At 40.4% G+C, this 14480-nt stretch overlaps 1 protein-coding gene and 1 long non-coding RNA gene across 3 annotated transcripts in view; one reads left to right on the forward strand and one right to left on the reverse strand.

The window, feature by feature from the left end:
- Nucleotides 1–226: 226 nt before the first annotated feature.
- On the forward strand, nucleotides 227–2201 carry LOC118230448. Its single transcript, XR_004765848.1, has 4 exons — nucleotides 227–466; nucleotides 1121–1201; nucleotides 1531–1599; nucleotides 1873–2201. It is a non-coding gene; the product is annotated as an uncharacterized LOC118230448 (long non-coding RNA).
- Nucleotides 2202–3102: 901 nt separating this feature from the next.
- Nucleotides 3103–14480, reverse strand: part of LOC118229680 (B-cell lymphoma 6 protein-like) — a 37647-nt gene continuing 26269 nt past the window's right edge. The window contains exons 1-9 of one of the 2 annotated variants that reach the window (XM_035421881.1): nucleotides 11271–11344; nucleotides 8087–8258; nucleotides 7500–7721; nucleotides 6139–7131; nucleotides 5405–5583; nucleotides 5095–5262; nucleotides 4874–5004; nucleotides 4564–4701; nucleotides 3103–4380 (exon numbers count right to left, since the gene is read on the reverse strand). In XM_035421881.1, coding sequence (XP_035277772.1) covers nucleotides 4237–4380; nucleotides 4564–4701; nucleotides 4874–5004; nucleotides 5095–5262; nucleotides 5405–5583; nucleotides 6139–7131; nucleotides 7500–7721; nucleotides 8087–8258; nucleotides 11271–11301 — 2178 coding nt within the window. In that variant the 5' untranslated portion in view covers nucleotides 11302–11344 and the 3' untranslated portion in view covers nucleotides 3103–4236. Of the gene's footprint in view, nucleotides 4381–4563; nucleotides 4702–4873; nucleotides 5005–5094; nucleotides 5263–5404; nucleotides 5584–6138; nucleotides 7132–7499; nucleotides 7722–8086; nucleotides 8259–11270; nucleotides 11345–14480 lie in introns of those variants that run through there. The other variant, XM_035421879.1, reaches the window with a different exon arrangement.

Below are 14480 nucleotides of genomic sequence, written 5' to 3' on the forward strand. Positions count from 1 at the left end.
ACACGGGTTTTACCTTTATTTCTTAAACTGGTCAATGGTCGCGGTTCATAAGGCTATTTACGTTAAAATAAACACTGTGTGTACACACTACAATTTCATTAATGTGTAACCTTCAAAGGCTGATAATACGAGTCTCATTATATGGTTGGAGCTGTGTCTCATATACCATTCGTTAGTTCAATTAAGGAAACGTTCATTCAAATTAAATTAATACAAATTAAATCCAAGTTGACTCGGTTGGTAAGGAGCAATGAAAACGCGAATAACTAAACCACAGCGTCACCTGTAGCTGTTGTTATCTTTCTTGAAGCGTGGTGCACTCGACTCGTGATCTGATGTTAAAAGGTCACGATTTGCATAGGAATTTTTGATCGAAGTAACACAGTTATGAGGTGAAAGAAGTAGGCCTACGTTTACAGTATCCGTGGTTTCTGCACGCAGACGTATAAGTGGGGAAATAATAATGGTAAGCACGGAAATTATTGTTTTAACTGTGGCAAAACCTTACAGCGTTTTGTTTGGAAGCTCTTAAGTGTAACAGCCAAGCCGGCAAACCTCACAGTCATTGTAAGACAGCGTTTTAGTGATCAGCTGAAAACGACGTAGGCCTACATTTATTGTTTACTTTTTATACTATAAACAATATAGCCTATATTCTTCGTTAGCAGCTCTCAAAATGCTGGCACGGCGTTTTCCTAGTCGTCTTATCAGTTGGTTCAACTGCCAATATATAGCAATAGTTTATTTTTACTGCGCTTCCTAGTTAATGTGTTATCACCGTAGCCTTGTACGCCTTAGAAATGAGTGATTTCAGTGAACTCCCATGTCTCCTTTGCCAAAAAAACAAAGGAAAACGTAAGGTCTGGAAAGTTTTTCTTTTACACCGTGCTCTGTTTTCTGTGAATTTGCCATCCAGTAACTTAATGTTTTTAAGTGTTAGCTTTATTTCATTGCGTCTAATAAAAACATGAAGCACTCGTGAAAAGCACTCGAAGCATTATATTTTCCCAGCCCTTATTAATGCTGTTGTGTGCCTGATAATCCCTGCTGTTTTCTTTCCTCCCAATTTAGTTGGTTTTGTGAAGGAGGCTGATATTTTGCTTGCTGTCCGTGTTCACAGGAGAACAGCTGTGCTAAAATACCCGAAATGCATATGCATGGAGGAGAGAAGCCAATGGAATGTGTAATCTCTGGAAATGAGGTAAGTGCTTACATACCTCAAATACCACTTGCATTCTATGGTGACTTATGCAATTAACAAATGATTTGGCAGGTGTTCTGTGACAACATCTCCTTAAATGGGTGATTTTGTACATTGGATTGGTATGCTGCTAAGAAGTGTATCTCCTTTTATTCCAGTGCAGGCTTGAGCTTGGTGTCATACCCTATTTATTTAGTTTTGAATTAATTGTTGCAAGGTAACCTTTTGCTACAGTGAACAAAGAAGGCACATAAACTTCATATTCATGGACAAGCTCATTGTAAGACATGACCTACTGAGTTATTGTATTCTTTTTTGGCTTGTTCAAGATGGACAACTGTGATATCAACCTATTCTCTGCCCTGAATTCCTCTTTGGAGGATGTTTCTGATGAAGAGGTAGGGAATTTAACTTTTTAATACTCTGACTATTGCATTTCCGCTTAACTTCCTTATATTGTGGCGATACAGCATTCTTCAACACACGCAATATGTAGTTAATAATTATTAAATATTTGTGGCTTTGAGACCTGGCTCAGAAGCTTGTCTGTACAAACATGAGCAGTTTTTGGTATATCATTTGATGTGCACCAGGAAAACTTCACCGAAGCATACTGTTTCTAATGGGTTTCCCAAAGCCCTGGATATCATTCGTGGAAAATGTCTCTTTAGATATCAACCAAGAAAGAAAGACACTGGAGGCTTGGGCCAGAAGACCTTAACGATACGCTTTTGTATGACTTCTCCGGGTTTGAGATATTCAAAGGCCTGGAACAAATGGAGAGCAGAGAGAAGGCCTGCTGAGTGCTGTGGTTTTAGGGTTAAGTGTTTGGTATCACAGACTTGGGGGGGGGGGGGAAGGCAAAGGAAGAAGCATTAAACTTTAATGTAAATATAAGTTTAGAATATTGCTGCACCTTCAGAAAAGGTTAGCTTGTTTTTTGTTTTTAAACATGAACATTTATCAGTGTATAATTTATAATAAAGATATGTTGTTTATATGAAAGAAAATGGCTACCCCTTTTATTGATCAGTGTGTTGTCACAATCTGAATTCAATTTGCAGAAAAACTAACCATCTGATTTTCCTTTTTAAAATAGAATGTAGTGGACATACCTATGACTTAAGTGTAACTGAAAACATAAACCAGCTGAAAAGCTCTTAGTAATACAAAGGTTGCATGTCGCCCAGTAGTTTTAACCGCCAGTATGTTTTGGTTGACTGGATCTCTCTATGAATATGTAACTCACTTGCTGATCAGTTTTCATGCAGTACTTGTCAAGGTTTAGTCCCAATTTTTCTGTGGTTCACACATACTTTGATCCAGCAGGTTATTTGTGTATACAAGCTGTATCTCTGGCATCTTTGTTGCAAGGGACTGGGGTTAATTTACCCACATATCTTGGGTAATTACTGGAACCTTATATTGCCTACAGACTTCAGGAGCCACAATACATTTAGAACCTCAGTCTTTAACTGTGACCTCTGTCTTCATGGACTTTGGATAATTTATTTGTTACACGCTTGGAGGTGTAATTCTTGTTGGCTGGAGGGGATTGTGTGGTGAAGTAGAGTAGAACTAGAATATCAGAGAGTCTGACTTGCACCCTTGAGTAAGGCAATTAACCTGAATTTGCTTCAGGAAATATCCAGCTGTATAAATGGATCATATTCAAGTTGCCCTGGATAACAGGATCTTCTAAAATCTATTTTTATGTTGCAATTCTTTCCAGTAATCTGATGTTCTCTTGGACATTGCCTGGAAAGCATAATTTAGAATAAACAAAATTTCTATGTGGACTAAGGTACCATGCAATGTGTGATTTGAACCAAAATAACCACTCTACTTACTTTTCTACAGTTTCCATTGTCCCACAAAAGACAAAGATACCACTAATGTAATACATAGAAATTCATTACTTTTATTTTACATTCATACATCTATATTTTACAATACATTTTTATTCAGTTTAAAAAATGTCCAATCCCAAAACAAATCCTGAAGATTTACAACTCAGGCAATGTTGCATTTGCAGGGTTTTTACAGGTAGAAGAAAAGCATGAACTGAAAAGGAACAAGTACCGTCCTTGAATCGTACCTTTTAAAACTGGGCTTAATAGAAAAGAATGCAGTCACCTCAAAGGCACCTGGAGGACACACAGTGTATGTACAAAGACAGGACAATATATTACACCCTACTGTACCTTCTAACACAATAATACCTGTAAACCTTTGTTTGCAAAAAAAAAAAAAGAAAAGAAACTGTACAAATACATTTGAATGCAGTTTTAGACAAAATATTTTCTTGGTTATGCATTAGCAGTACCTTTTTAAAATACATATTTTCAACAATTTCCAGAGCTACTCTGCCAGCAGAGTGCAACCTGATTGGATGCAATTGTACATTTATTATGTCACGGAACACTTACACCTTAATTAGGATTGCTAACTGCAGTCACCCTCATGCTTCCTTTTTTTTCTTTCTTATAGTTTAACAAAATCTGTTTGTTCAAATAAGCAGCACTGATAATGATTATGGGGTCAAGTCAAAATACATTAAAATCTCAAATGTTTTAGAATTTATTTTCACAAGGGGAATAGGTTTAAAATTTATATGGATTTTCAGAATTTTGTACAGTTTTGCCAAAAAAATACTAGTACCCTAAAAAAATGTACCAACCTTCAAAATGTATTATACTTTTAAAAAGTAATTTGATATAAAATGCTGTATCCTAAAAACTGGATTTCAATGTCAACAGAACATATTTTTCACCAAAATAAAGCTTTATATACATGTCAGAAAGCTTATACCCATGCCCACTTTTGTGTATATATTTATTACACAGACAATAAAGTGACTAAATCATAACCGCATCTGGTTCTACGTTCACATGTAGAGGAAACCCGTTTAAGTTAGCATTCCCTGCCCAAGTTTAAAAATTTTTTTTTTCTTTCCCCTCCAACAGTGTGGCACTACAATTTTTGACAATTGTACAAAGTGAGGACCTTCCATGGTTTCACACTATGGATTTTGCTTAACAGGCCTTGTTGACGTCGGTTGGCAGGTCTGTAGTGGACATGCGGTACTGAACCTTGGTGTTGGTGATGGCTCCGTGCTTCTGCCGAAGGTGCAATCTCAGCTGACTCTTGTGGCGAAAGTGCAAGTTGCATTTCTCACACTTAGAAAAGGAAGAAACGTAAAATTAGCCTTGATTTAAAATGAAGGATTTACATTTGCGCAATTCAACAGCATACGTGTTGACTGATCCTGCTGCTCTCTTAATCAGCAAGGACTACCTGTGAGTCAGAAAGACAATGGGAGTCGGGTAGTGAGCCCAGGAACCTAGCGGGGGTGTGCTTACATGATAGGGCTTTTCTCCGGTATGTATGCGTAGGTGGCTCTTGAGCGTCTGCAGATGGCGGAAACGTGTGCCACAGATCTCACAGGGGTACGGCTTCTCTCCTGTGTGGATCAGCACGTGGGCCCGGAGGTGAGCAACCTGCAGGGAACAGTATGCTTTAGGAATGGAAGTCAAAATCGGAGTCCTTATATTCTTTTAAATCATTTTCATGATGTTTACAAGGGACAGTAACAGATTGGAGTGATTTTCTCCCCATTCTGTAACAAAAAAAAAAAGGAACAATCAGTTATTCAGGTGTGGCCCCACTCACCTGTACAAAGCGAGCACCGCACGTCTCACACTTGTATGGCTTTTCTCCTGAGTGGATGCGGGTGTGGGTCTTGAGGTTAGCTGGTCTATTGAACTGAGCACCACAGATGTTGCAGCGATATGGTTTCTCTCCTGTGGCAGACATTTGGGGGAAAAAAAATTAGCTTGGGACTACAGAGGACACCTGGCATTCTTGCACTGTTTCTGCAGTCCGCTCTTTACCTGTGTGGACAGTTTTGTGGCTGGCGAGATTGCCCTTGTAGCGGAAGGAGGCTTGGCAGCGGTCACACTTGTATGGCTTGTCGCTGTGTACTTGAAGTGCGTGCCGTTTTAGGGAATCTTCCTCCAAAAACTTTGAGTCGCATTCGTTGCAAAAGAATGTACCGTTTTCTGCAACAACAAAAAATGTCACAAATGAATTAAAATGTGAATTCAATTTGGGACAAAGAAATGAAAATGGACTCCAATTAACCAATGCCACAGTCTTATTTCTAGCGTTTTAAAATGTGGCCCAGAAGGAAGAGGCCCTTACCACAGCTGGAGTCGGAATACTCCGAGTGTAGTTCGGACAGCTCTTCTCCAAACTGCGATCCCGGAGTGTTGGGGCACACTTCGGAGTGCTGGGGAGACGGCGTGCCACAGGAGGAGCACTTCCCTTGGCTCATGTACAGGGAGTGACTGTCGCCATGTCTCTGCGATCCTTCCAGGGCCCTAAAAAATCACACAAGCAAACGGGTCACCCACACGCGTCACCGTCACTGGAATGCACACCAGCAAATACACAACCTCGTTTATGTTCAGAGTCTAGGCCATGCAGGCCATCAGCCTAGCTGTCCATGAGCACCTCACTGAAAAAGGGTGCCAAACCTCAGACTTTTACTTACAGCCCTTATGACACACTTGACTGGGGACACAAACACCCTTTGACTCGGAAATGCACAACTTGCAAAAACAGACGGGTTGAATAAAGAACTCCACCGTGCCACAAGGGCAGATCAGAACAGAAGTTTCTGAATTTTCAGTTTATGAACCCGAAGAAAGCACAGAGAAGAGGCTGTAAAAAGCGAAAATGAGAAGGTGGTTTCTAACTTTCTGGTTGAACAAAGTTCTTCCTTTGAAAATCTGGCAGATTTACCTCTTGATATGTTATACCAGAAAAGGGGATCTTTGAGAAGAGTGTGATGTTAAATCAATGCATTGTGTAAATACTGAAACACTTAATACAGTGGCAACAGTGGTGACCTTCATGCATGTGCTGGAGCTCACCTGCTGATGATGTTGTTGAGACGACTGGTCTGTGGCGTGAGCAGCTCCTCGCTGTGCCTGTTGATCTTGGTTGCCGGCTGCAGGTCCATCTGCTCCGAGTCACTGGACTGGAGGTAGGACGGAGAGCCGAGGTGCAGTGGGGAGTGAGCTTCTGCCTCCTGGGGGCTGCCTTCGTTCTCTTTGGGTGTCTGGTTGGCAGAGTTGAGAACGATGAACTTGTACTTCTTCCAGTTCCGGGCCTTGGGGTCCTGTGAGCCCTGAGTGGGAGGGGAACGGGACGGGGTGCGAGATGGAGAGCGGGGCGTAGCCTGGGCCAGTGCGTTTTTGCTGCTGCTGGACTCAGTGGGGGAGTTGGGCTGGCATTCAGACTTGAGAGGGCTTTTCGGGCTGCTCAGGACACCCTTGCGCCCATTCAGGGAGTAGTGCTGGTGGTGGCCCATGTCTTCCTCCTCCTCGCTGGGGGTGGGCTCTTTGCCCATCTCCCTGTGTTCCTGGTCCACGCCCGAGAGACTGTTCTTCCTGGCGCTCAGCCCCATGGACTGGATACACCCCTGGGTCTCCTTCCCGACCGCCTCCTCCCGGGCCACCTCTCTGGATGAGAAGGATGCCATGTGGCAGACACCAGAAGTGTTGCCAGCCCCAGGTCTGGTATACTCTGCCCGCTCCACAGTGGTGCTCTCAGGTGGCCCGCAGTGCTTCTGGTGGACTGCACCCCCTTTAGGGAGGTCTGCGAGGGACGTTTTGGGATCTGCCAGCTTTCCGAGCGGAAAAGGGAACCCCTGAACCGGAAGGTGGCTGTAGTGGTAGTACGAGTTGCTGGAAGCATTAACTGCACCGAACACGCTTGGACAATAAGCTCTGCCATCACTGAAAGGAGCGGCACGGCTGGGTGGGCTCTCCACAACCTCATGAGCCCTGTAGTTGTGGGCGTCCTGAGAGAAAAGCAAAGGGCTCCCCAAAAAATCCTCTCTGGGTAGCTTCATTGAAGAGTCCCTTTGGAGAGAGCAAAAAGAAAATTTCAGCCTTATTGGTGAAACCCAGCTGCTCAGGAGTTCAAGTATGCAAACTGACCCATTACCAGCAACCTCTGGAAACATTCAATGAACTGAACTAATTCAAAGGGAGGCTGTCGGACTCCAGTTCTGGAGTGCCACGCTATCTGTTGGTTTTAGGTACGCATCAAGACTTAAGAGCTTAGTTCAAGGCAGTGACTGCCTTGAACCGAGCAATGAACTGAGTTCATACCTTGTTTCCCAGGCCTAAACTGGCCACCAAAAAAAAAAAAAAAAAAAACTTTGCGATAATTTGCATCTGAACTACGACTATAGCCTGTAGGTACGCTGCATATGTGCGATCCTCACCTGGATTTGATGAACCTCTGGCAGGTGTCCACCACGTGGTCCATCTGCAGGTAGACGGCAGTGTTCATGGTGGCCATGATCAGACTCTCCTTCAGCGTGAGACAGGAGGTGTACATGAACTCCAGCAGAATGGCAAAGCCTTCGGGGTCCACCTTGGGGTCCAGGCTGATGGCGCTCAGGTTGCATTTGAGAGAATCCGTAAAGATGGTGTAGAACAGCCCACTTAAAATAAGGGAAGGAGATATTTTCAGCATCTTTGGCTACATGTGATGGAGACATCTTCGGAGACATGTGATGGTGTTTCTATATTATCTTCACAGTATTATGCACAAGGGTAATTTATTAAGCATCATAAATTATAATACAAAGGTTATCCATTTACAAAATGTCATCAGATTTAGCACCTTGCTGATGGTACAGCCCTGTTAGGTCACGAGCCAGTTTACTAAATCTGCTACAGTCACAGTGTGCACAGTGTGCAGTCTGTAATCTGCTTTCCAAGGGATCCCTGATTGCTTCACTTGTTTACAGTGTGCAGGTCTAACAAATCGTATGAACTGATATGCGTCTGCAGCACAGCAACTTACCTGCACGCCATGAGAACAGTCTTATGAGCACGGAACTGTTGTCTGTTGACCAGAATGGTTACATCCGTCAGAATATTTCTGCTGCGCAGTCGGTTCAGGTTGAACAGCACATCGCTTGCATGGCGCATGAACTGAATGCAGCTATCTGCTGCACATGCCATTTTGTTAAAATCTGGGGGGGGGGGGGGGAAGTGAAAAAAAATTGGGAGTCATTCATAATGATTCAATTTCAGAAGATACAACAGAGCTACACTCCGGTCAGGAAGTTACTGAAAAATGACCAAAAACAACACACGTGCAGTGACACAGTTACCCAAATTTACTGCCAATTTTGTGCCACTGCATGGTATGTTAGAAAACAGGTTTTGCCATGTTCATCTGAAAGAACTGTCATTACAAATAAACCTTTAGACGTCGATAAGAGACAGTGCGCGTCGAGGTAGGTCTACTTGAGTTTTTTTACTCGTAGCCTAGTCTACCTCATAGGCACAATTAAGTCATCACAATCTTGAGGGTGCATAACAATGTTAGTCTCAAATGAGAGATGTATTCCACGCGATTTTCCGTTTCTAACGTCGGGCGTAAACTTGTTGAAAGTTGCCACGAGGGGTATGCGCGCCCATATATGTTCTGTGGGTGCGCTACGGAAGGAGACACTTGTGCGAGTACTGGAAGAGCCGCTGAATTGAACGTGCCGCATCTACGAATGAAACGTAGAATGAAACAGCCTATAGACCTGATTGTATTTTTAAAAATGAAGATTAATATAAGAAACGACGAAAACTGACTATTTCATTGTTCCTGGTTGAATCGGGCATGGTAAGAAATCAAGTTCTAGTTCGTTTTGTTAAGTTACTTGTAGAACTGCAGGTGCTTACGTTGGACATTAGAAGTCTTGCGTAATACTGGACACTAGAGGGCGACAAAACCCACGAATTACGCACTAAATGGACAACACTACTGTGGCATTAACATTTCCTCTAAGCGGACCCGTGCAGGCCAACCATTTCATATAATTTGACAAACCATTAGTATTTTGACTAATGGTAGTAATAGTCTGCTTTACAAATATGTGGCCATAAAGGCATTTCAAGGACAACGATGAAAAGTGGTTGACAGTATGGAATGTTATAAATTATTTTTCACAACAAATGTGTCAAAATGGCACAAGCAGCTACCACGACAAGTGACGTATAAATATATCGATAAATATTTGATGTTTGAAATTTAAAGAAAGTAATCAAAGAAAGTACATATATAATGGATTACCTATAAATTTACAACGTGAAACCAACTGTAGCAGCTGCACATTTATAGGGCACGGTTATAGATGTGGGACAACAAACTAAAAAAAGCCAGAAAAGCAATAGCCTACAAGCAGTATTGCTGACAAGACATTTAAAAACAAGTATTTCAGTACACGAAATTGAGAATGCAGACAGGCAAAAGTACAATTTTATAAGTTATTTCAAATAACTTTGAAATTAAGGCATTCGCCATTTCCAAAAAAAGATTAAATGCTAAAAAATAAAATAAATCCCTACAATGTCCTCGTTTTTATTTGTTCGGAACCTATCAACGTAGCCTATTAAAAGGGAATACAAAATCTCACACGGACACGTGCACGTAGAAATGAATATGCGTTTTGTTGTAGCTAGTTCGGAAACCTTGGTTTCTCCTATTTTCTCATTTCCCTATTTATTTTAAGCATAAAATTATTTATTTTTTTGTGCGCTCGTTAAAAAAAGCTAATACCCTGGCTATTGATTATTTGAAATGTAAAAATTCAACACGTGAAATGTGGAAATTAACATGCGATTGTGAATGTAGAAAATTAAAGTTCCATGACCTGAAAATTCAAGAGCCAAATCTAATTTTAAAACGACACCATGTTAAAATTGGAACTTAAGAACACAACGCCTTTCGTTAGCAATCTTGCTCTTTCCAAGAATAGACAGGATATGTCAACAGCATGCAAACACTGAAGTGAGATTTTCCCTTTCCTCCAATGCCAAAGTCGCAAAGCTTCCACTTGACAGTTTTGAGAAGTAGCCTATTCGGCAGGAGGCCAAGGTGAATATCACAGATAAAAGGCGAAAGTAAATGGGAGGGGTTTTTTTGTACCATGGACGAATTAATTTTAAAATATTGAAAATAATAAACCGAAAATATTCAACTTTTGCCTATATTTTACATAGTAAAGAATGATATTGAAAGGCTAGGCTAGACTGTCTACGGAATGTAGGCTACAGTTTAAAAAATATTATACGCTATAAAGAGCAAACGATTGGAACAGTATAAGTTTCATAAACAAGCAATTGTGTCTTTCTGGTGTCATCCGCCGTAAAAGAAAACAAATGTAATGACTACAGTCTCACAACTCGTTCTACTGGAGCACAAAAAAACCTGCTGAACACTTTAGCCTACAATGGAAATATACCAGCGAACTCTGGAGGGAGGAAAAAAACAAGGGTGGAAGCGCTTCAGCGCAGATTAGTTTCTGAAACCTAATCAGACAGGCTCGGCGGCCAGCGCTGTATTCCCACCCACAGTTCAAATTTTATGATTTTTTAAGACCAGGAGCCATAAAGATGTTTCTTAAAATGTCCTTCGCTAGCTAGCTTGCTCTACGTCTAGTCAATAGACACTTTTAAAAGTACCAGGCGGCTAACCTAGACAGTAACCAGTTAGCATTTGAGCACAACGCGAGGAAGAAAAGAAAACACTCAAAGACAATATTTGGCAGAGTCATATAGTTGTCTATGTTTGCGTTTTATAATGAATACAGACAGATCCAACAAAGTGGTCATGACAACTGAAACGACCAACAAGCGTAAAAATCTTCTTGGTTTTAAATCCAAAAAAGCAGCATGAACGCATTTGGGCATTATGGTGCCATCACCCGACAGTGCCCATGAACATCCGATTTTTTAGAACCAACATTACCAAAACTACAGCGCAGAACTCGTTTCTGCAACCAGACCAAAGAGAGCAAGACAGTTACGACTAAAGTACTGTCAGGAGCCAAGCCACTCGGAAAGATCATCATGACGCACACAACTGCCCAAAATTCATAGGAATACGTTTTAAAACACACACACAGAACGGGCTTTATTACAAAGCCACCTGCAAGGAAATGTAAAACTTCGCGCCAAATAATTGACATAAAGAATAAAAAAATCACCTGGTTGGGCTTTCCTAGAAACTTCTTGCATCACCACTTCTAAGAACCCCAGTTCTAAGAATCAAGAGAGCTCAATTCTCGGAATTTGAGCTTCAGGCGGTACCATTTTTAAAGGACAGGGGAGGACGACAGTTTTGTCTTAGTCTTCAAATTTGCTTTCAAGAAAAACTGCTTTTGCGGCTTGTAAAACATTTAAACATTTAATTGAGAACGATAAAAAATGCAAGAAATTTGACCACTTTAAAGTTCCTTTTTATACCCGGAATTTAAGAAAAATAATTGTCCCTGATTTTCGCTTCACCCTTTCTGGTGGATGCTTCCAAACACAGACGGTCACGTGGTTAATACGTAGATAGTGTATTTAGCCCGGCCTCCAAATTCTCAGAACTAATTTGCAATTCTGTGACATAAGCACAGTAGCCTGTACGCATTGCCCATTTTTGTATTAAGCAGTCGGTTGTAGCTTTCACAGAGCATAAGAAGTCACACTACTCCCGTGTCGTGATATTGGTTTTAGGTCATGATTAACCTTTTTTAATTGTTTTTTCCCCCAATCACGGTACACCGAAAGAAATATGTCGGTGGTATTTTTTCTTAATATTGGACAGACGTGCTATCGACTGGCGTGCTTTGGAACGGCGCAGGATTATTAATTTTCGGAAAGGGACTGCTTGAAAAATGTTTTTATTTCACATCAGGAGCTTTTTTTCGTGCGTAGCAACATACACCAGAGCGGGTTTGTTTCTCATATTTGCAAGTCAGCCAAATTGCCATCTCTTATATTGCGCGACATTGGTGGTTAAGTGTGTAAGTGTAGCCTACTTGGGAATGAACGCTTTATACAGTGGTAAATCTGACACTGGGCCTTTGGTTTTGTTGTGTAGTGTAGTGATATGTCATATCTGCAGAATATTTTAGGAAATACTTTGGTTTTTTGTTTTGTAAAGTTAATCAATTTGGCAACCTCTGAGTAACCAATCCTTTATATTTTGTTAAAATAAGATAGCTGTAGATAGCAATATTTTAGTGATGTTTCGCTGCGCTAGTGTTTTGAAGAAATTTTTTCTGACTGCAGTATTCAGTTAAGATAAATAGTTTCCAAATTTGAATAGTGTCATGTGGTTATCGAACTGCAATGTAATTGATCGTTTTTATTATAGTTTATGTACGATTTGCCTGCTCATCGTTTCTGTGTAACTCTGAATATGTCCACAAAATAATACAGATTAATATATGGACGTTATGCATGCAGAGTGCCTGACTGTCAACATTGGTCTTTCATTGGCTGATGTCGTATTTTACTGGATGGGGGGAAAAAGAAAATGCCGTTTTGCTTATTAAAATTCTGGATCAGATAATGTTGCGCAGTGTCATTCGTATCCTTTTTAAACCAGGATGATCACTCAGTGCATTACTCATTGCAAGTGAATCAATGTCGCATAGCGTGATGCTGCACAAAGTCATTAAGAAACAAAATGATTTAAATACCAGTGTACTAGTTTATGTCCAGAATATTTAATTTGAAATGTCTTCTGATTATTATTATGATGATGAGTTATGTTTCAAAGCACTCTTTAATTAAAGAATTTGTTTTAAACGGTTTACACATTGGTTACTGTTAAGCATTGCTTTCATAAGGACACTTGGCAGCTGGTAGCCTTAATATCAAGTAAAGCTAACTTAACGCAGTGTCTGCAGACTTTGATTCTGTCATGCAAATCAAATTCTGTAGCCCTGAGCACCATTTTCAAAGGCATACTGGTGTTAGCTTCTCAACAGTTTTTTTTTGTTGGCAATCTCAGTCCACCTTATGCATGACCCTTGATCTTTACTAGAACCACAAGGTCCACTTTGTTTGGAAACTTCCTTTCTGATCAGATTTAGCCTTTGTTAACTCTTGCTAGCTAGCAGAAATTTCCACTTAGGAACATACATCTGAAAATTGGATTGGATGCAAAATCTATCCCACGTTCTCACAGGATTCAGGATTGGGAGGATGACATGAACAGATGGCTGGAAATATTGGATGATGACATTCTTTAAAATTATTTAGCTTATGTGTTAATGGCACTACCATGCAAAACTTCAAACACCTAATCCGTGATGATGGATATAATGTCACTATTAGTTCCTGTCCATCTTGCAAACTAGCTATCTATCAATATATTATGGATGCAGCCTGTGTGTATTTCAAATTTGTTCATAAGTTCTCGATTAGCAGAGTTCATTTGCACTTGTGCTTTAGTGATGTCACATTTTTATTTGCTTGTCTGGCAAAACTGTTAACTGGGTCTGACAGCATTGTTCCTATTAATCAGGTGAATGAAGTTATGTTTCTCATAAATTGTAAGTTGCCCTAAATGAGATCACTTGAATGTAATGAAATATTGTTCACTGACTTTAGATGACAGGGTACTTAGTACTTAGCCAGAAACTCTGGTTGCTTAACTTGGTGGTATGTTGATTGATTGGATTATAGCTCCAAGATGATGAAATAGCTGGCTACTGGGTTAGTTGGACAGACATGGATGCATAATGAATGCGGTATCAGCAGAAGCTCAACATAAGCCTTGCGGAGGCAGGCCCCACCCGCCTTGAGATAAAGTGTACTGGAATGTATGGAATCATTTGTTTACTTCCCCAAATATCTTTGATTTTTCATGAGCCGAGCTTGAAATTGACACCCACACTTCTTGAAATCACTGTAAAAAAATATATTAATGATAATTTGGGATGGACAAAGGTCATAAATTCTTATGTGTGTCATATTTTATATGTCTTATCAATTCATACATGCATCATATTTACATATCTTTTTATTTGGAGTGGTTTGAAGTATTTACAATAACTGCATGCAAGGTTGACCTTTACATATTGTGAGGCTTCATATAGCCTACCTCTTGTGACAAACCATGGTATTCCTATGAATATGTGTGCCTTTGTAATACTCTTCAAATTGTCTGGAATATAATGCTTACAGTTTGTTGTTGGTGTGTATTTATGGCATTGAGAGTGGCTGGATTTATAACTGAATTTAATGTATTTTTTGTTATGGCACATTTTATATCTGAATTGAGATGAAACTGTTAGGATCTGGTGTAAAATAAAAAAAGATTAAAAAATGAAACTAATTAAGTTTTCCTCCTTTCTTGCAGTAGTTTGGTATACCAGTGCCATAACCATTGTGCATGATCAGCACTGCATACAGTA

This window comes from Anguilla anguilla, chromosome 6, assembly GCF_013347855.1.
Source record: "Anguilla anguilla isolate fAngAng1 chromosome 6, fAngAng1.pri, whole genome shotgun sequence".
Taxonomy (NCBI): Eukaryota; Metazoa; Chordata; class Actinopteri; order Anguilliformes; family Anguillidae; genus Anguilla; species Anguilla anguilla.